The sequence below is a fragment of the Bactrocera latifrons genome, unplaced genomic scaffold (assembly GCF_001853355.1).
Source record: "Bactrocera latifrons isolate USDA-ARS-PBARC rearing strain unplaced genomic scaffold, ASM185335v1 scaffold_646, whole genome shotgun sequence".
Classification (NCBI taxonomy): Eukaryota; Metazoa; Arthropoda; class Insecta; order Diptera; family Tephritidae; genus Bactrocera; species Bactrocera latifrons.
The window spans coordinates 5790-26452 of NW_017537319.1; the positions used below are offsets into that span (position 1 = coordinate 5790).

The window sequence follows — 20663 nt, forward strand, 5'->3', positions numbered from 1 at the left end:
CTCGGTTTTTACAGCAGAAGCTGCAGCAATTTACGAAGCGGTTCTATTCGCCTCATCAACAGGAGAMAAACATATAATATGTAGCGATAGTAAATCAACCATTGRTKCMCTTCAAAACWCAGCAAATAATTCATGGCTAATACAGAATATACGCGACAAACTCTTCCATCATGAAAACAGCATAAAAATAATGTGGGTACAAAAGAAGGTTGTAGAGAGCCGTTGGTGTTCTTGCCTCACTTTACTACTGAAGATATCAAAGAACATATAAAAAAAATACTGCCATCATATGCATCTCCGAGATTGGACTAGCTACCAACATCACTACAGAGATCAAAACCCAGCTGGTGTAAAACCTATCTACCCATCGGACTGCTCATGCCACAACATCAAGACGTTCACTCATCTTTGAATAGGCCACACTACAAGAACTCACAGCCATATTCTTAACGGATCAACCAAGCTGTCACCATTGCAACGCTCCCACCCAATCAGTCATTCACCTCATCGATGAATGTCCTGCACTGCATTTATTAAGGAAATCAACCTTTGGGAATAAGAGACCTTCCGACCTTCTCAAAGCAACAAATAGCGATAACATCAGTGCCATTAATAAATTTCTTAAACTGTGAAACATCAAAGACATATAACACCACATGCAACTAAATAACCTTACTAAATATTTTCTTTTCACAATATTCTTAATATTAAGAGCCGAAGGCCCTGGTAGCCAGTGCTGATTCTTACAAGTGGATTAATTATTTATAATTAGTTCTCTTTTAAATAAATATTAGGCAATACCACTACAGGCTGCACATTCACCAGAAATATTAATGTTGACATTATGCCGTAACTGTAATAAAACGTAATAAAATTGTTGACGAATATTAATCGTAATAATAAGTAATTAATATTTCCATTATGTACCTGTTTTTTTTTTTATTAAAATACTTAAAACAGCGTCAATCTTGTTTTCATTTAAATCTTTTACTTTAAAAGCGATTCGCTAACATCGACGTTTCACGTTAAAACCAACGGCCGTGTGCCGCGGCACTACCCAATTTYTATACTCTCGCAACAAAGTTGCTMAAGAGAGTATTATAGKTTTGTTCATATAACGGTTGTTTGTAAGTCCTAAAACTAAAAGAGTCAGATATAGGGTTATATATACCAAAGTGATCAGGGTGACGAGTAGAGTTGAAATCCGGATGTATATCTGTCCGTCCGTGCAAGCTGTAACCTGAGTAAAAATTGAGATATCATGATGAAACTTGGTGCACGTATTTCTTGGCTCCATAAGAAGGTTAAGTTCGAAGATGGGCAAAATCGGCCCACTGCCACGCCCACAAAATGGCGGAAACCGAAAACCTATAAAGTGTCATAACAAAGCCATAAAAACAGATATTAAAATGAAATTTGGCACAAAGGATCGCATATTTGGACGTAATTTTTTTGGAAAAGTGGGCGTGTCCCCGCCCCCTACTAACTTTTTTGTACATATCTCGAAAACTACTATAGCTATGTCAACCAAACTGTATAGAGTCCTTTCTTTTAGGCATTTCCATATACAGTTCAAAAATGGAAGAAATAGGATAATAACCACGCCCACCTCCCATACAAAGGTTATGTTGAAAATCACTAAGAGTGCGTTAATCGACTAACAAAAAACGCCAGAAACACTAAATTTTACAGAAGAAATTTCAGAAGGAAGCTGCATCCGGGGTTTTTCTTTAAATTTAAAATGGGCGTGGCGTCGCCCACTTATGGACCAAAAACCATATCTCAGAAAGTACTCAACCGATTTCAATGAAATTCGGTGTATAATATTTTCTTAACACCCTGATGACATGTACCAAATATGGATGAAATCGGTTCACAACCACGCCTGAAATCTCGATTATCACTTTATCATGCGAGAGTATAAAATGTTCGGTGACACCCGAACTTAGAGCTTCCTTACTAGTTTTTTTTATTTTTACAGGTATGCCCTGAAGTTAGTGATTTAATAAATATTCTTTAATTTAGATAACGTGCATTAGTGTTCAAGCTATGAAAATACTTTTACCAGCTTATGTTATAACACTGTTAACTTCGCCAAGGTGAAGCAGGGTTAAAAGAATCTGATTAATCTGTTAGAAGTCTCGTTAAAGAACCATTACTTAAAATGATATAAATTTCCTATAAATTGTATAAATTCTATATATACATACATATATAGTAAGCATTTGCAGCAACAGTCCTGCAATATTTTGCTTCCAGTTTGACAGCTTTTGGGACTTCAAAATAGGTGTTGTTTTTATTTTGGCCTCTTCATTTCATTGCACTCAAATGCTAACACTTTTTCATTTTAGCAAATAGTGGTGGATAAGAGACTTATTCATAGTTTATTTTACATTTTTAAATGAGCAATACTACACAAATTATCGAATTCCATAAAATAATAAAATAAGAATAGTAATTTAAGGCATATAAGGACAACAAATGGATTCCAAATAGCTGGGATGAATAATATTTGGTTTAAATTTTATTTCTGAATAAATTTCTGAACTTGATTAAAAAAAAAATTGGACGACTGTGAATTTTTTTGGTAAAAACACAAAAAGTCTCTAAGTGTGGTTTCATGCTGGAAATAACGAAGTTCAAAGTATTTATTATCTAAAAGATACTCATTATATACATACATTATTATATTATTGTTGTGATATATTAAATCGAAATCGTTTCGTTATAATAACAATAATATTTAACAGGCATTGTGCCCTTGCGTGAGAGGAACCATATCCTTAGGCACATTTTTACTTATTGGGACAACGTTTGCATATTTTGGCGATTGACGCTAAGAATTGCCAATAATATGGATATCGATTCACGGCAGTTGCCTTCTCATACCCAATTTAATGCAACCATAAAAATACAAAGACTTATTCGAGTGAGTGTATGTATGTACAGGGTGGCTGATGAATTTTGCTACATTAAGAAACTCAAATAATTTTTTTCCAGTGTATGGAATTCATTTTTTTTATTCATGTTAAATCTCATTCAATTTTATTAAATATAACTTAAATAGTTTTAAAAATAATGGAATTTAAATGCCCCCCTGCTCGTTGATGCATGTGCGGCATCTTACCAAAAAGTTCTTCATTACTGCTTGGAGAGTTGGACAGGAATAGCCGCAATTGTTTCTCGAATGGATTGCCTTAGTTCATTCAAATTTGTTGGTTTTACTTTGTAGACTTCCTGTTTGCAATAACCCCACAATAAAAAGTCAGGTGCAGTAAGGTCAGGCGATCTGGGAGGCCAATGGAACGTGGAGTTTCTGGATATCAGCTTATTGGGAAATTTTCGTCGCAATTCTGTCATAACAGGTTGGGCTATGTGAGGAGCTGCATCATCTTGCCGAAACCACACAGAGTTGAAAGAAATTCTCATTCGACGTAATTCTGGATAGATAAACTCTCTCAACATGCTCAAGTAACGGGATCCAGTAACCGTATTGGTGTGACCGTTTTCTTCGAAGAAGTACGGCCCGACAATGCAGCGTGATGAAACTGCACACACTGTGACACGAAGTGGATGCAATTCCGTCTCATGGAGTATCTGTGGGTTGGAAACACTCCATATTCGACAATTTTGTTTGTTTATGTTGCCGTTTAAATCGAAATGGGCCTCGTCAGACATGTAAAGACAGTTCAACATGTTTCCATCCTCTTCCACCATTTGAAGCATCTTCTAGCAAAATTCCAAGCGAATCGGCAAGTCTGCAGCGTTGGCCATTTGAATTTTATATGGGAATAAGACCAAATCTTTGTGCATAATTGACTGTTATGACTGCCTGCTTACACCCATTCGAGCAGATAAGCTTCTTGTCGAAACACGTGGATTGTTTTGTATGGCAGCAGCTACAGCAGCGATTAATTCCTCCGTCCGAACTGAAGGGCTTCTGTTGGCAGTCCAGTGCTCGGCAAAATTGTTTACAAGTCTCATTATGGTCCATCTGCTCGGAGGATTGCCGCCAAACGTGCGCCTATACTCTCTTTGAACCGAAACTACGGACTCCAGTGCGTGATAGCGGCGGACAATACAAATTCTTGTTTCAGTGTCCCAGTTATCCATTTTTGTTAAATGTAAAAATCAGTCTGCAAAATAAAAACAAGTAAGGAAGGGCTAAGTTCGGGTGTCACCGAACATTTTATACTCTCGCATGATAAAGTGATAATCGAAGTTTCAGGCGTGGTTGTGAACCGATTTCACTCATATTTGGTACATCACGGTGTTAAGAAAATATTATATACCGAATTTCATTGAAATCGGTTGAGTACTTTCTGAGATATGGTTTTTGGTCCATAAGTGGGCGACGCCACGCCCATTTTAAATTTTAAAAAAGACCGGGATGCAGCTTCCTTCTGACATTTCTTCCGTAAAATTTAGTGTTTCTGACGTTTTATGTTAGTCGGTTAACGCACTTTTAGTGATTTTCAACATAACCTTTGTATGGGAGGTGGGCGTGGTTATTGTCCGACTTCTTCCATTTTTAAAGTGTATATGGAAATTCCTAAAAGAAACGACTCTATACAGTTTGGTTGACATAGCTATAGTAGTTTTCGAGATATCTACAAAAAAGTTAGTAGGGGCCGGGGCCACGCCCACTTTTCCAAAAAAATTACGTCCAAATATGCCCCTCCCTAGTGCGATCCTTTGTGCCAAATTTCATTTTAATATCTTTATTTACGGCTTAGTTATGACATTTTATAGGTTTTCGGTTTCCGCCATTTTGTGGGCGTGGCAGTGGGCCGATTTTGCCCATCTTCGAACTTAACCTTCTTATGGAGCCAAGAAATACGTGTACCAAGTTTCATCATGATATCTCAATTTTTACTCAAGTTATAGCTTGCACGGACGGACGGACAGACGGACGGACGGACAGACAGACATCCGGATTTCAACTCTACTCGTCACCCTGATCACTTTGGTATATATAACCCTATATCTGACTCTTTTACTTTTAGGACTTACAAACAACCGTTATGTGAACAAACCTATAATACTCTCTTTAGCAACTTTGTTGCGAGAGTATAGAAATAATTAACCAGATTCATTAATTAGAAAAAAAGTTATTTAATTTTTTTTTTTGGTAGCGGCTTTCATCAGCCACCCTATATGTGTATCAATAAAGGCCTTTATATCTCGAAATGGTGAGAAATTGCTTTGTTGACGATTTGACGTTTTCATCACTTTTACCAATCACACTTGCAATTTTGAGGGCCATATTTTTACAATTCAAGCGAAGAAGTACTGTCACACAAACAAACATGCATACAATTAATCGGTATACAGTATTTAGTTAACGCTGTGGTATTGCATGAGAAGTAAGTAGATATGAGAATTGTAGGGTAAAATATATTAGCTGGTATTTATACATAAGTTAACATATTGAATTGACTTTTAACACGAATTCATTTACCGCTAAGTTCGATTTGTAATGTTTGGTGCGACCTCCAAATGGCCTATATTTGCATATACGATTATATGTATATGCCATATGATATATACTTTTTTGCTTACTATTTTATACTTATCACCTGCGCTTGCCAATACTAGTGGAATAGTGTAATATTTAGTTGTGATCTGCAGGTGCCACAGTACAGTGGCATCGTAAGGCTAAGGTAACAGAAGTAACTGAAAAAAATGTCCAATCATTTGTTCTTTTTGAGTTTAGCGGATATCTTCTCGGTTTATCCAACGATTTTCAAAGAACTAGTTAGCACACGCGAGAGTCAAACACTTATCTACTTACCGAGTGATGCTGACTGGCAGGAACGTATGTATTACCGGCTCTTGGAGGTTCAAAAGCGCGTCAACGAATCCGTCGATAATGGAGTGTGAGTTTTGATTATGTCATAACTGTCATCGAATAATTATTTTCAGTGCACTGATTCTTTGACGCTTTAACCAACTGAGTGATTTTGACTGAATCCACATAGAAACGGTAATTGTTACTTCACTTTGCTAGTTGAAAATTTGCCACGTCAAGAGAAGCCACGAGGGACTGAAATCATCCCAGCGTTTCTTTAATATATTATTATATTATATTAGAACAGCTTTATAACAGACGTATGGAGTTTCCTTTTGTTGGAAGGAACTTTTGGTCACTCAATAAAAGTTAAGATGCATCCATCTCAGTCACATTCACTCACCTAACCTCGCCGGTCAGAGTTGATTTAATGTCTTCAACAATATTTTTCACTCTGTGTTCATAATCACTATTCAATAATCATCCATGAATTACAAGTTTTATATAAAAATATCCCAAATTAACTAAATTGATTATCAAAAGATTATTATATAAGCTTACAATAGTTTTATTTTCAGTGAGGTCGACTATGTCGCTGTGCGCAAAGACACACATTCGTTCAACCATTTGTCAAGCGTTTTAAATATATCTCCAAAAATCTCGCCTAACGTTTCGCCAAATGGTTCCTATAAAACACCGAAAAAGAAATGCCAACAAATTCGTGGCAAATCATTAAAGAACAAGAGTAAGTTTTGGAATTTAAAAACTATTGCTCTTGCTGCAAAACTACTCGCAAAGGTACCAAAGAAAGTACAGTTCGAAAACGAACATGAAATGAGGAAAGTCTATTCACTGATATATGATGTCTTTCGATGTAAGTAAATAGAAATTTGAATATTTCATTCACTACACTTGGTACTGATTATCAAATTAGATCATTCGGATTAAACATTTTTATTTTCTATATTGTTTCATTATATTTGCAGATAAAGTCGTCCTTTCAAATTCCCTAAATGATATTAAGTTTTATGAACAATTTCCAGAGGTAAGCCATTAATAATTTTTTTTGGTTTCAATTTTATTATGTTACCAAAAATTCATGATTAAATCGGTATATAACTGTTAATCGTGAGATAATATAGCCATCTTCAATTTTTATCATTTAGTTGGACTTTAATTTTTCTAGCAAATCTTCACAAAAATATCTCAAAAACAAAAAATATTTTTATACCGTGTTCCAGTCGCATTGATGACTATATAATGGTTGAAATTATAACCAGCTAATATTAATCCAAGTTCTTGTATATAGTTGTTGTTCTAGTTTCAAATTTTAAAAGTATTTTTTAATTGTTATCAAATAATCTCAAGCTTCGTACCTTATTTCTACATGGAAAAGTTTCACATAGAACCCAACAGACCGACTTCAACCTTATATATTCGATTTTCGAATAAAATTATTACAGAAAGAAACAGATTCCAATTATATATGCTGCTTATTTTAAGCAACTGATTGAACATTATCATTTCATTTCATCTACAAGTATAAATCGTCACCTGAAATGCAAAATAACGTAACAACATTTTCGGAAATTTACAGTGGCATGAATGAAACGCGAAATAAAATGGAACATGAGTGAAAAAATTTTAATATTGGTTAAAACTGGTTTATATCTGAGCCCAGAACCTGAAAATGTTGAACATATGTAATATTATGTATGAAATTTGAAGTAATGAAGCGTAATCAATAAGGCACTCAATTTCGAATTTTTTGATAATATGTTATTTTGTATTTTAGGTGACGAAATATTCCCAAAAAAAAAAAATTAAACTATAATTCTTCAATTTCACCGTTTAAGTGTAAAAGTGACGAGAACCGTATTTGGTTAATGTTTTACGAATTACTCAGACGAAACTTTAAGCAACGTTTTTCTGAAGAAATCGACATGCAATATCAATTATTTCGCGAATCGGATGTAGAAGGTGAATATGAAAAAAAATAAATAATAAAACATATTATGTATGCAATAAACAAATATAGCACAACAATATTCATCAGTATATTTATAATACCCGTATATCATTGCTCGCAGAAATCGCCGAACATCTGTGGAAGTTTCGAAAACCCTTAGCAGCTTCAGTGGCGCGTATGAGAATAAAATTCAATGCACTTAGCCTTTCCAAGTTATTGCCTATTCACCTACAAAATGAAAAGGTCGCCAACGCAGCATCAAACACAATGGTAACGGGTTGGATAAACCCTTTTTTATTACGGTAATTATATTCAAAAGCTATCTTATATAAGCTATATCACATTCACTCACTTCACTATACGTATATCTAATATAACCGCAAAGTAATACTTCGAAGTAAAAACGTCCAAATATAAGCTTGTGAGAGATCAACATAACGTTATATAAAATATAATTTCCATTTTGGCAGCTACATATATGCTATAATGGTCCGATATCGGCGACAAGTGAGCAACTTATTGGTGAGAAAAGAATGTACGAAAAAATTTCATACGAATAGCTAAAAAAATTAAAGGAATAGTTCGCACTTATACGGAGGAACAGACAGACATATGGACATGACTACATCGACTCATTATAGCGAATGAAAATTTAAGAACATCTGTAGAATACAGCTGTCAACATTTGTATACTCTTGCAACCTGTTATAGAGTTATACGAGTATACTTTTATACATATATAGTATAACTGATTAGGATGATGAAAAAATTTTAAATTCGGGTGACTATCTCTCTGTCGTTCGTCGGTCCATCCGTGCAAACTGTAACTTCAGTAAAATTAAGGTATCTTGATGAAAGGTATGCGGGCATCTGTTGGTAAAGAATTTTGAAAAAGTGGGCTTGGCCCTGTCCTCTAATAACACTGGATCATAAATTTGAATTTGTTTTTTGTTCCACGGATGCCACTATCCAATTTGTATGTGAAATGGCTCGCTGATTTCGAAAATCGAGTAAATTTTTTTTATGGATACGTTTTTGAGATATTTGCAATTTACCGCTATTCGACCAAAAAAAAAAGGTGTCTTCATTTAATCATGTACATATTTCTCACTGACCAGTTGAGCAATCTTACTGCAAATTATAGAAAGTAAAAGCGAATGAAATTTCCAAAAAAATATTGTCTATTCCATTTTTCCATAGGCCTTATAATTTCTGAGAAATTGATTAATCACTTCGTGTTTTTAAATTTTTTCATATGAAAAAATTTAAAAAAAAATAAACTTTGGCAAGGAAATCTTAAAACAAAAGATATTTTTTAAACTTTTTTTATTTTATATGAAGTCCTGTTTCTTTATAAAAAACTAAGCTAYCAACGAACAAAATCCATRGATAAATAGGAAAGTTGTACATGATCAAATAAATATATCCAAGTCGCGCAAGGTCAATGTATACGTATATGCGTATGTAGTGTGTAAAGTAGGGGTGGGATTGTGATATCTCGGGACCCGATTAACCGATTTGGGCAAAATTAAGTACGTAAAATATTCAAAATCGTACCACAAACACGCCTACTCCCCATATAACACAATTTTTAATTTGAATATTTGAGTTATCTCAATGCAATTGGAAGGGCATGTTTTAATTATGGCAGTGACTAAAATGGATAAATATGAGCGATAAGGTACTTCCCTAGCTTTAATTCTTGCAAGTCGTAAGTGTATAAAATGTTCGGTGTCACCCGAACTTGAGAAAAAAAGTATCTGTTTGATAAGAGCAGAAATTCAATGAGCTCCCTCCTAATAAATATAGTAGTTGCATATGCTCTTACCAAGTTCGTTTATGTATACTCATATTCGATATGTAAACAAAGTCGACCCCTTTTTTGCCATAAATAATTGCATTGTTTTCCATTCACAATCTAGTGATAAAACTTCAGCTGATAAATTTCTACACGAATGCGGCTATATTCTGCAGGAGGATGATAACACGCACATTTTAGATATAAATCATTATCGCTGGGATAATGTTTGTCCACTATTCATATCTTGTGTACCACAAGATAAGGGCGAGTTCACCAAATCCAAAGTAGTCACGCAACATTACTTTGTCATTCAGGTAAGCCGTAAGTTTTGAGCCTTTAGCCATGATACAAATTATGTATCTGCTATAAGTTGCAAAAAAAAATATGTTACCATCACAAAAATAAAAATATAAAATCCAACTTGAATCTTAATCTTGTAAATTAACAAAAAAATAAATTCGAGCCAAATATATTGTCTTGATATCTCATACTATTTTTATAATTACCAAATTTTGCAGAAATAGTTGTTGCGATATTTTTCATCGCATTGACCAAATATTTAAACATTGTAGATAAGTTAACAAATAAAACGAATATTTCACAAAATCGGACTTCACTGATTCTTAAATTACTTTGTTAAAATTTAATTTAATTGTTAATATATAGATGTCAGCGAATAGTTGGTGTGGCAGCTGAGGATTGACAACTTTTATTAAAGGCACTGTTTAATACAGATAGTATATTTACAGAATATTAACTAATACAATGTTCTTGATGTGGTTATTGGAAATTATATTCTAAATTGTATTAAATTCTCGGCCGGTATAATATTTAGATACCATTGAAAATCTAAATAATACTTAGAACTGAAAAATTTGTATGCCTTAAATATATAAAAATGTATGCCCCTTTCGGGATGTGCTATCTTTCGCGCCTATTTACTAATTAAATATATCCGAAGCAATTACTCAAACGACCCAAATTTTTCAAACAAATCTAACATATTATCACCAAACCATTATCCAGGGTATATTGCCCTTCCCCTAAACATCTCGAATTTTAAATTACCCACTAAGAATTTGAACCCACATTAAGTCAGAAAAAGGGTAAAACACCAGGTTTAGGTCGAATCTCATGCCCAATGATAACAAATCTGAGCACCGACACTAAATACAAGCTTGTTAAACTTTTTAATAAAATGCTCACATACGTAGACTAAGGCAGTAAATAGACCCATTTACAAGACTCAAAAACTCACCCATGACATAAACAGCCTTAGACCTATACCTTCAACAAACTTTCCGAAAAGATTGCACCGTGACGACTTATGTGGTTTTAACCAAAAATAAGCTTATCTCATATAATAAATCAGCATTTAATCGAAAAACGAAGCGCTGAATGCTCTTTTGAAAATACACATCTTCGTCAAGGAGTCATACCACTATTCAAATGACTAATTTCAAAAGAACTTTCAATCGGAATACATGTAATTATTCATCAACTGAAGCTTTGAAAGCTTAGACCTAGGGTCTTTAACTAAGTAAAGACCTTTATGACCCACTTATTAACGCCAACGAACAAGGTTCCACTCTTTTAGTAATCCTATTCACTACTGCATTTGACAAACTCAACTCAATTGTACTACAACATATAGTATACTAGCCGTTACCCTGTGCATTTTGCTACATCTAAATCGATTAAAACTCTTAAGGGTTTTACTTTGTGTTTTATTTATTGTTGTAAAACTGTTACTTATTTATAAAACATTTATAAAACATATTGGTATATAAGAGTTTTTGTTTTTCCACCTGGCGCGTAAATGAATAAGCACCTTGGTGTTCCCACTCTCGAGCATGCGACGAACAATTGGCCGTGGGAGAAGCACGGTTCTTCCAAATTGACGCCGCACACTTGAAACGTTTGCCCTTGCGATTTGTTGATGGTCATCGCAAATGCAAGACGTACTGGGCACTGCAAGCGCTTAAATTCAAACGGCATGTCCGTTGGAATCATGGGAATGCGTGGTAAGAGTACAACTTCACCTGCTGCCTCGCCATTTAGTATTGTTGCTTCAATCAAATTTGGCCAAAATTTTTTAACTGAAAGTCTTGTGCCATTACACAAAGTCGGTGGCTTCAGATTTCGTAGGAGTATAATGGGTGAACCGACTTTCAGGACCAAACGATGCGGTGGCAGACCGGGGGAATCCAAAGAATTCAAGAATTCAGTTGGATAATTGACTACTTCATCTTGATTCAAAACGTTATCAATCTATGTATATGTTGTAGCTTCTCCTGGCAGTTTTTCTTGAATGGCAAAATTGATTTCGTTGACGTGTACATTTTTCGGTGCCAATATTGCGCGTTCACTTAAATAATCGTGGCGTTGATAGTGTTGAACAATATTCGGAAATACACTTTCAATCAATTCTTCTTTCGATTGTAAAAGTGTACATATATAATAATATAATGATATAATGGATATCCGTCATTTCCAGTGATTGTATCATCAACCAAAGCTCTAGGATAGCGCTTTGAACACTTATTGTCAACCATGCATGGTAACGTTGGATTAATAGCGCCGCACGGGCCGTGGATCATGTTTTTTGTTACAACGTCGAACAATTGTGGGCCGATTGCTTCATCTGGAATTTCCAAATCAAGATGTGTGCATGCGGTAATCCTCTTTTCTGCCATTCGATCGAGTACACCAAGCATCGAACTTCTCCAAAAACACGAAGTTTCACAATTAAATCCATCATTGCTTTTTGATTTTCGCTGAATTCACGTGCTGTTAAGTCGTGGCGATCAGTTGTTGATTGACCGGGGAACAAATGGCATTTGATGTCATTCCACTTGGGATTGCAAGTGCATGTTATGAACAGATCCGGTCTGCCATAATGGCGCACATACGACATCGCACCTTGCGCATACTGGTGCATATGGCGCGGACTGCCGATGTATGTGGTTGGCAATATTGTCAGACGTCCAATGCTATTCACATTTGCATCATTCATTACGGCATCAAATGGATGTACTCTTCAGAACGCAATTTAGCTTGGTTGAATCGAATAAAGTTGACACATTCGGTCTCGATCTTCTCATAAATGTCAACCAAATATTGATGGAAAAGCTTGCGACATTTGAGGATGTAGTTGTCTTCTTGCGGACGAACCATTATTCTGCACGAATAGAAGTTCATCGCACTGAGTTTTTTCGGTGTTTCTTGGCCTATAAATGAACAATACACAAAATATTGAATCGTAAGTAAAATTTCTTCTCAGAAATTGTACTTTTTTACCAGTAGTTGGATTTATCAATCGCATATTGATGTGATAGCCGTCATCACCTCTCCAGAATAATATCGGAAACTGTAATGCATCATAACTACGGTGTAGCTCGGAAACACGCTGTAGTTTTTCGTTTCTACGGTGCAGTACAATATCTCGCGATTCAAGCTGTTCGCCAACAATGACGATTGCCACCTCATCAATTGTTGGTGCGTTGAATCGTCTGGCATGCTGCCCCATCGGCATTTTGTCTGCTTCTGATGATTCGATGGTTATCAGACGGCATGCGGTCCAATGCGATTTTGAACAATCGAATCAATTCATTGTGCTCATGGAGAAATCTTTGCAAATTTAGTACGATTTCTCACCTTGTGCCGGTCGCAATTTTACATCGTTGATTTAGTTAGTCAGTTTCATTACCGATGAAATATATTTGCAAAAATTGATAGTCGGCATCGGCAAATGGTATGAGCGACCCTGCACGATGGTATATTTGCCCCTGAATCTGCATAATAAAAATGTCAAATGTTTCACTGGAAATTCCATGCAAAGTAATCACCTTGAACGTCGGCATAAATGGATCTCTAATGATCTTTGTGGCACCAAAAGAAGTCATTTGAAAGCATGAATTGTATGCTTGTATGTTCTGCAAGAAATGCTTAGACGTCGGCGATTCTCCAGTGAGCAAGGAATGTAATGGTTCTGGTGGCGGTTCCAATGCAGGCAGTTTCATTTTGCTACTGGAGCAGCACTTGCCAGCTGTTTCTCCTCGAAACTTCGCTACATTGCAATGCGTACAAATAATATCCACTACTCCAATGGCACCATGCAGGCTGTAGTCGCAGTCAGGATCGTAGTGAAAGAAAACATGTTCCATTTGATCGCGAAGACGGAGCGGAACTCGGCCTTGACGGTAAATTGGCCGTTGATTGTCGGCGAATTCAGCTCTAATCCGTGCACGCCGCTCTCTGTACACCGCTCTACATCGGGCATTCACTTGAGCGCGTTGCTCTTCGCTTTAATTTCTTCTTGATATTGACATTCGACGTGAATCACTCGTATGCCTGCCAACCGTATTACGTTGGCGTAGTCGGGGCATTTTCTAGAGTATGCATATTTGAAGTACATAAATAAAAATGGAAAAATTAACCTAAAACTACATCTTAAACTACATATTTTACCCACACATGCATATGCAATAAGATCCACCAACAGTGTATTTGCAAACCGCATGGAAGCACTTACGAAACAATAACAATACTCACTTGCTTTGCGTGTGTTGCACGGTCAGCAGAAAAACATAAAATTGGTTCGAATAAATGCAGCAAAGCGATAGAATTAAATCCGGAAAAAACACACAATGTTCAAACACTTTTTTTACACACACCGCGGATTTTCAAGCGACAATCGAACCTCATGGCATCACATACGAAACAACAATAATACTCACTTGCTTTTGTTTTGTACGCAGAATGTTAATCACGTTAAAATCTAAGAAAAATACGCACAATGTTGAAACATTGAAGAACGAATGACAGGCAAAAACGATCAACATGCGATGTCAATGTTTTTTAATAATTGTAAACATCCGCCAGTTGTTTCTGTTTATTAGTAAAAGGCATTTGACAGGACTGCCAATCTTGCATCAAAACATTATTTCATTAGAATTTGTATAGGCGGGATGTATCATTTTTTTTTTTTTTGCACACATTAACTTTCTTATGTGCATCCTCCAAACAGACCCCAATCACCCCTGAAAATTTCATTGAAATCGGGCAAGCCGTCTAGGAGGAGTATGCGAACAGGAAGTTTTGCCACTTAATTTTGTATACATATATAGATTTATGTATCTATGCTGTCGGTACATACCAAACTAGGAGTACTAGTCGATAATCTTATTATCTATTGATAAATACATTATTACATACTAATAACAGAACTTGTAGTAATTTAAGAGAGGGTAATATTTGTTTAACTTTAATCAACATTACCTTGAGGACTCACTTACTTAGAATCTCGGTTAAATATCATTTGATTTTTAGGTTTAAATTTCTTAGAAATTCATGCAAGTGTTCATATTAATACATAATACTCTCAAAGTTGAAATGGGGTCTTTTCATTTACGGATGGAGTGCAAATGCTGACCAAAAATTCAAGCAACCTATCAAGCTGACAAGATGTATTCTCGTAGAACAACAACAACATTATCGTTGTCTGAGAATATATGTATGTAGGTAGATTTTTTTAAACTATTGCAAAATTTATTTTAAAACGCTACACCAACTGAACTAACGATAAATATAGTACATCTTTATCAAATGCAAACAAAGCGAAGCCCAGTTACCACTAAGGTTAAATTCACGATTCATCGCTTTGGTTTACAGAAAAATCAACTAAACTTACAGTTGTCTAAATTAACATTCATCATTATCCTGGTTCATCAACACTATATATTCAAATATATATTTACAACAAAAAACGCAGTTATAGAAGAAAAAACATGCCAAAACACGAACATACAATCAATCAATACAAAATGTTGCAGAAAACTCCCGAAAGAGTGATTGCGGAAGTACTCTAAAAACCGAACATATTTCAGCCCATTGTTCCAACTTGATGAGAATTAGAGCAATAAACTGTAATTCAACAAAATCAGCTATACAGATTGATTGAAACTTATTAATTCTAAAATTATTAATCAACTAGTTGTAATAATATCAAACTTACACATAAGATAGACGGCAAAGACCGCTGCAGCTAACACGCCATACTACTTTATGTAGAATATTTTAGAATGTATCTAATAAATTATAATATTCTCACTCTATGGAAGAAGATTATGGTTATGAACCATTACCCCACTTTTCGTAACTTTTCGTCGTATAATACGCCTAAACTACTTTATTAATGTTACTTCTTTTAGGACAAAGCTTTCTCATATGGACCAGCCGTTATGTCCAGACTTCTCGACTACTTTCAATTGAGCGGTGATATTTTACAAACGCACATTTCCTCGCCACGATCCACAGCATATTTAGCTTCACTGTTCCATTCCGTAAATCGACTAAACAATTTTTATGTTTACGGTGCAGGACTAAATCTGAAAGAATATCGAAAGTTCATGGAAATACTTGGCGTCAATAATACACGCATTTTCGCAGAGTCCTTCACATCATTCCCATTAGAATCGAAACGTTTTGGCTGTGTCGTTGGTATTTTCGCCAACCCGCCGAACTCTTTTAGCGCAATTTCCGATCCAATCGATTTGATATGTTCACGTGGCGGTGACTTGAGTATGTTAGAAGTGCTCACCGAATCAGAAATAAGTGAAGAAGGTAAACGCAGGGTCTCACTAATACTGGAAGAACAATTACTCACACTGCAATTGGCTATGTCGAGACCACAAATACAATTTTTACTCTATCAAACACATTCAATTGTTTCATCGGAGAATCAGGATATGGTCGATTATATTGTGAAACTCGTAAACGAAACATCATTAAGAAAGCATCAAAGTGCCTTTAGGGAACGAAAACGCCTGAAAGCAATAGCGGAAGCAGAGGTTGCTAGTATACCAGCTGCAGCAATGGGTTCGCCGAGGAAACGTGCCCCAAATGCGCAAGCGGAAGAGAAAATTAAAGCGCAGTCTGCAACGGAAGCTGGTACAACAAAATCAGATGGGATTGTCGAAGTGAGTGGAGTAGCAGATGAAAGTGAAGATAACGTAGTTCTGCCGGACGCCGATGAATTTATGTGCGAAAATATACCAGATATTTGTATTAATCAGGATAGCTGCATAAAACAACATTCAATTGGTTGTTATCTTTCATTAATTAAAAGAACTAAAATCACACATTTGAATGCCAAATATCTAATAAAGATGGCAGAGACGAGAGGGCTCTTCGATACGGCAGACAAGAGTACCGGGCCAAAAGTGAAGGGCATTAAAACGCTGGAAACAAATATCGAACCGATTATAGAAAGCGAATACTTCAGCAGTCGAAAAGTGGCGAAGCTCATTAATATAGATCAGTTGGTAAGGAAAATAAACATAAGTGACAGCCTGTCAGACCTAGATAGTGTTCAGTATAAATTGACGATGTGGCCGAGGTGGTTCTTTAAACATATTTTCTTCCCACCAGAGAATAGCGGACCGAAGTTACGGTCATTGATAGTAAGGTCCAATCCGAATTTTCACCGTTCAACATGGTTCAACATATGAAACACACAAGAGCAAGTGAAGGAGGATATATAACATTTCTATGACAGTCTCTCTATTGAAGATATATTTAAGCCCAGTATCTACAAATTGGTATTTAAGTTTCAAATTTTAGGATTTTTAGTATAATACAAGGGACGGTCACACGTGTCGGTATATAAAAAATACAGCATTTTAAGAAAGAGTGATTGTGTTAGAGGAGATCCTAAAACTTATTCAGCAATCAGTTATAGGTATGTTCCGCTGCATCTGTTCTGTAAAAAATGTTCGATGTTAGGACTTTTTCATACGCGTTATATAAAAGGATCTGAGTACCCGCCGTAGCAAAGTGAGGTGAATGTATGTCCATCCAACAGAAGATTTTGGAGGTCGGCCTTAGCACTTTGCCAAAGCAAATTATAAAAGTAATGAAAAACTACATTCTTTCAATTAATTTTTGTTATTCAGCATAATATTTGAACCTCTATGTTGTGATCTGCGTAGGAAAATGTCTCAGTATAGTTTAGAAGCCTCCAAACATATAACAATACGTCAATATAATTATTTTAAATCAATAACAATATTTAATTTTTTTTTTATTTAACTCTAATTTGAATTCAGATCTCTCGCTTGATGACAAATACAAACTCCAGTTTAAATCGCATTGGTATAGTTAAGGCGTCCAACATAAGTCATCCAGTAAAATTCAAATTTAAGAGAAGGGAGTGCAAACGTTATAAGACCACATTGCTAAATGTACGTGACAAATCTTTGGAATTGTTAATTTATTAATTACAACTTGTAATTATAGATCTACCAAATCTCCAGACAGCAATCGGGGATGTTCAGATGTCGGCGCTATTCAGTTGAAAGTTTGGAAGAAATTTGTTCAATAGCAATATGTTGTTTACGGCGCAAGGGCTTAAGAAAATATCCATATCCCTTGCATATACAAAATTTAGAAATATGAAGTTAATAAAAATAGATTACTTGTGTGATCAGTTTTTTTTTTTTAATGTTTAAGTTCTAGCCAAATTTTGATGACCCGACATATTTGCCGATATACATATGCGGTAAAGTCACAATGAAGTTCGGAAAATTTTGTATTAATTATATGGGAAGATTGGTCCGATTTAACCCACTTTTGACACATACGTACATACAAACCATTATAAGAGAAGGATTATCCGACCAAGGGCTGTTTTTTCGGCGATCTAACCCCGTTTGGATCGGTGAGTATTAATCTGTGTTTGTCGTCATTGGAGCAACGCCTTGCAGTAGGGTTGCTCCGTATCCTCCTGACTCGTGCTGGCATTGAGCCCACCCGGGCCCGGATTAATTTTTCTGCTGCACATGCGCAAAACGGCTCCATCCAAACTCCACCTCGGTCAGGTGTAATATATGCAATGGATGGAGCCATCTTAAGACCTGCTCAGGCGTTAAGACTCATAAGGAGTAGACCACGCGTTATGTGGCCCCATGTTGCCTACGCAATACTGCGACGCTAGCCTCTACGGCTGTGCAATCTACACACAGTTCGCGCGCTGCGCCGCCACTCACCTTGAGTGGCCAACAGAGGACCCCTACGGTCCCTAGGAGCTCAACTAGGCAACATAGCTCCCACTCTGACTTGTCCCCCCCAACCTTCATCCTGCTCCAATCCTCGTGCGAGAACCAATCAGCAACTCTTGGTTCCGTGCACAGTCTGTTCCGTGTGTCAGGCCGTCATACGTCGGAACGTCACATCAGTCAAGTGCAACTCTTGCGCTGGCTGGTGTCACTTCCCGGCATGTTCCGGCCTGCGCACCACACGTGAGTGCAGTGAGTCGTACGTTGCCCCATGCTACAGGAGTCTGCCCCCGCAACACACAACAGTGGCGTCGCCAACCAACACCGGAGTGCGACAACCGCCCCTGCGGGTTCTGCAGCTGCAACAAATACCACCCACACGTCCCTCTCTCACCCCCAGGATCACCCACGGACACCCGCGACAAGCCCGATTACTCCAATTCAACTGCAACGGACTCCAGAGCAAGATTGAGGAGATAGTTGCACTTATGAATCGGGAGCGCGTATCGATAGCTACGGTCCAAGAAACCAAGCTAAACAGCCGCTCAGATCTTCTCAGTTGTGCCGGTCGCGAGCGAGATAATGGTGGTGGCCTAGCCTTCATATTGCACAACACCGTGCAGTATCGTCTAATCGATGTAGACATCGACCGCAGAGATACTACCTTAGAATGTCAGGGCATAGCTATCCGGTCAGGTGATGTAGAGCTCGAAATATTTAATATATACATCCCCTCAGTTACATGTTGCCCTACAGGATATCGCCCGAATATAGGTGCGCTACTTCGTGGTGAAAACCGTTTGGTGCTAGCCGACTTTAACGCGCACCACGATCTTTGGCATTCCTGTCTGTCAAATGATCGTATTGGGATGGAGCTGGCGGAAGAGATTGAAGATTCGATATTCTGCACAATGAATGACGAAGCCTCCCCACCAGAGTTATGGGCACTTGTAGTAGTTGTTGTAGTGTCGCCCGATATTACAATCGCTAGTGGTGGTCTGATAAATAGCATAACCTGGCGACCTATRCTAACTCTCGCATCAGACCATCTGCCCATAATTATCTCGATCGAGAAACCTGCCGATTTCGTTTCTGTGGACAACCGCACCTCCGATAACTTTAACAAAGCTAACATGGTCGGCTTTCCAGAATTTACTGAGAGCATCTTTAACGCTTTACCCATTCCTACGGACGTATGCGTTGGCGAACGTCAATTGCGCAAGGTGATCGCAGCAGCTACTGCTCGCTTAATCCCAGCTGGACGAATAGCGGAAATCCGCCCCAACTTCCTAGCCGTTTTAGCTAACGAGCGTGACACCTTACACCATGCCGATCCCTGGGATACCCGAATAAGGGATCTCAATTTGGAGATTGTGCGTATGGTAAACCAGCATAAACGGACGAAATGGATAGAGCACCTGAAGTCCTGCAACCTCTCCACCGGTGTGAATAAGCTTTAGGCTACTGTCAAGGCTTTGTCCAACCTGAAGAGACATGACGACCGAGTTGAAGTTCAATTCAATGGACCCGAAGAAAAGCACGAGCTATTTTAGCCTGCAATTTACACTGCAACCTTCGGTAGACAAAACCAAGCGATGTGTTAACCGAGAGGTGCGCAAAATGCCAAACGACTGCGCGCCACTTACTTTCACCCTGATGGAATTAAGATGCTTATGCTAAAGCATCTGGGCTCGACGGGAGGAAGCTATCCTACCAAGCTCTTCAACCTGTCCCTGACCACTCTTCAAATACCCGATGAGTGGAAAGTCGGGAGAGTGGTCCCGCTACTGAAACCGGAGAAACCCGCCAACAAAGGGGAGTCCTATCGTCCGATAACTCTCGATCGATCGATGGCATGTGTTCGAAGGTACACAACTGCCTCACCGACCTTTCTCGTTTCCTCACTGCACGGAACCTCCAACTTTCCCCCACCAATATTGCAGTCGACGGCATCAAAATTCCGGCTGTCAATAACCCTAAGATTTTAGGTGTCACCTTCGACAGTCTATGCTCCTTCTCTCCCTATACGACCGTACAATACACCGA

General features: G+C 37.3%; 2 protein-coding genes across 2 annotated transcripts; one reads left to right on the forward strand and one right to left on the reverse strand.

The window, feature by feature from the left end:
* The first annotated feature begins 5647 nt into the window (after positions 1-5647).
* On the forward strand, positions 5648-18864 carry LOC108975415. Its single transcript, XM_018943891.1, has 10 exons — positions 5648-5879; positions 6370-6665; positions 6778-6836; positions 7648-7771; positions 7882-8062; positions 9683-9875; positions 15774-16886; positions 17670-17804; positions 17860-17993; positions 18753-18864. The coding sequence occupies exons 1-10, from the start codon at positions 5686-5688 to the stop codon at positions 18862-18864; spliced, it is 2541 nt and encodes an 846-aa protein (XP_018799436.1). The 5' UTR covers positions 5648-5685.
* On the reverse strand, positions 13254-13727 carry LOC108975422. Its single transcript, XM_018943898.1, has 2 exons — positions 13410-13727; positions 13254-13355 (listed from the first exon to the last, which is right to left on the reverse strand). Exons 1-2 carry the CDS (start codon positions 13725-13727, stop codon positions 13254-13256), a joined length of 420 nt encoding a protein of 139 aa, XP_018799443.1.
* Positions 18865-20663: the final 1799 nt, after the last annotated feature.

Bases quoted from the DNA above. Each gene is read 5' to 3' on its own strand.
- LOC108975415 (XM_018943891.1), top strand. From the start codon at position 5,686: ATGTCCAATCATTTGTTCTTTTTGAGTTTAGCGGATATCTTCTCGGTT. The intron at 8,063-9,682 runs GTAATTATATTC...TTCACAATCTAG, and splicing joins ATAAACCCTTTTTTATTACG to TGATAAAACTTCAGCTGATA. The intron at 17,805-17,859 runs GTACGTGACAAA...TTGTAATTATAG, and splicing joins ATAAGACCACATTGCTAAAT to ATCTACCAAATCTCCAGACA.
- LOC108975422 (XM_018943898.1), bottom strand. From the start codon at position 13,727: ATGGAACATGTTTTCTTTCACTACGATCCTGACTGCGACTACAGCCTG. The intron at 13,356-13,409 runs GTGATTACTTTG...TTTATTATGCAG, and splicing joins CATTTATGCCGACGTTCAAG to ATTCAGGGGCAAATATACCA.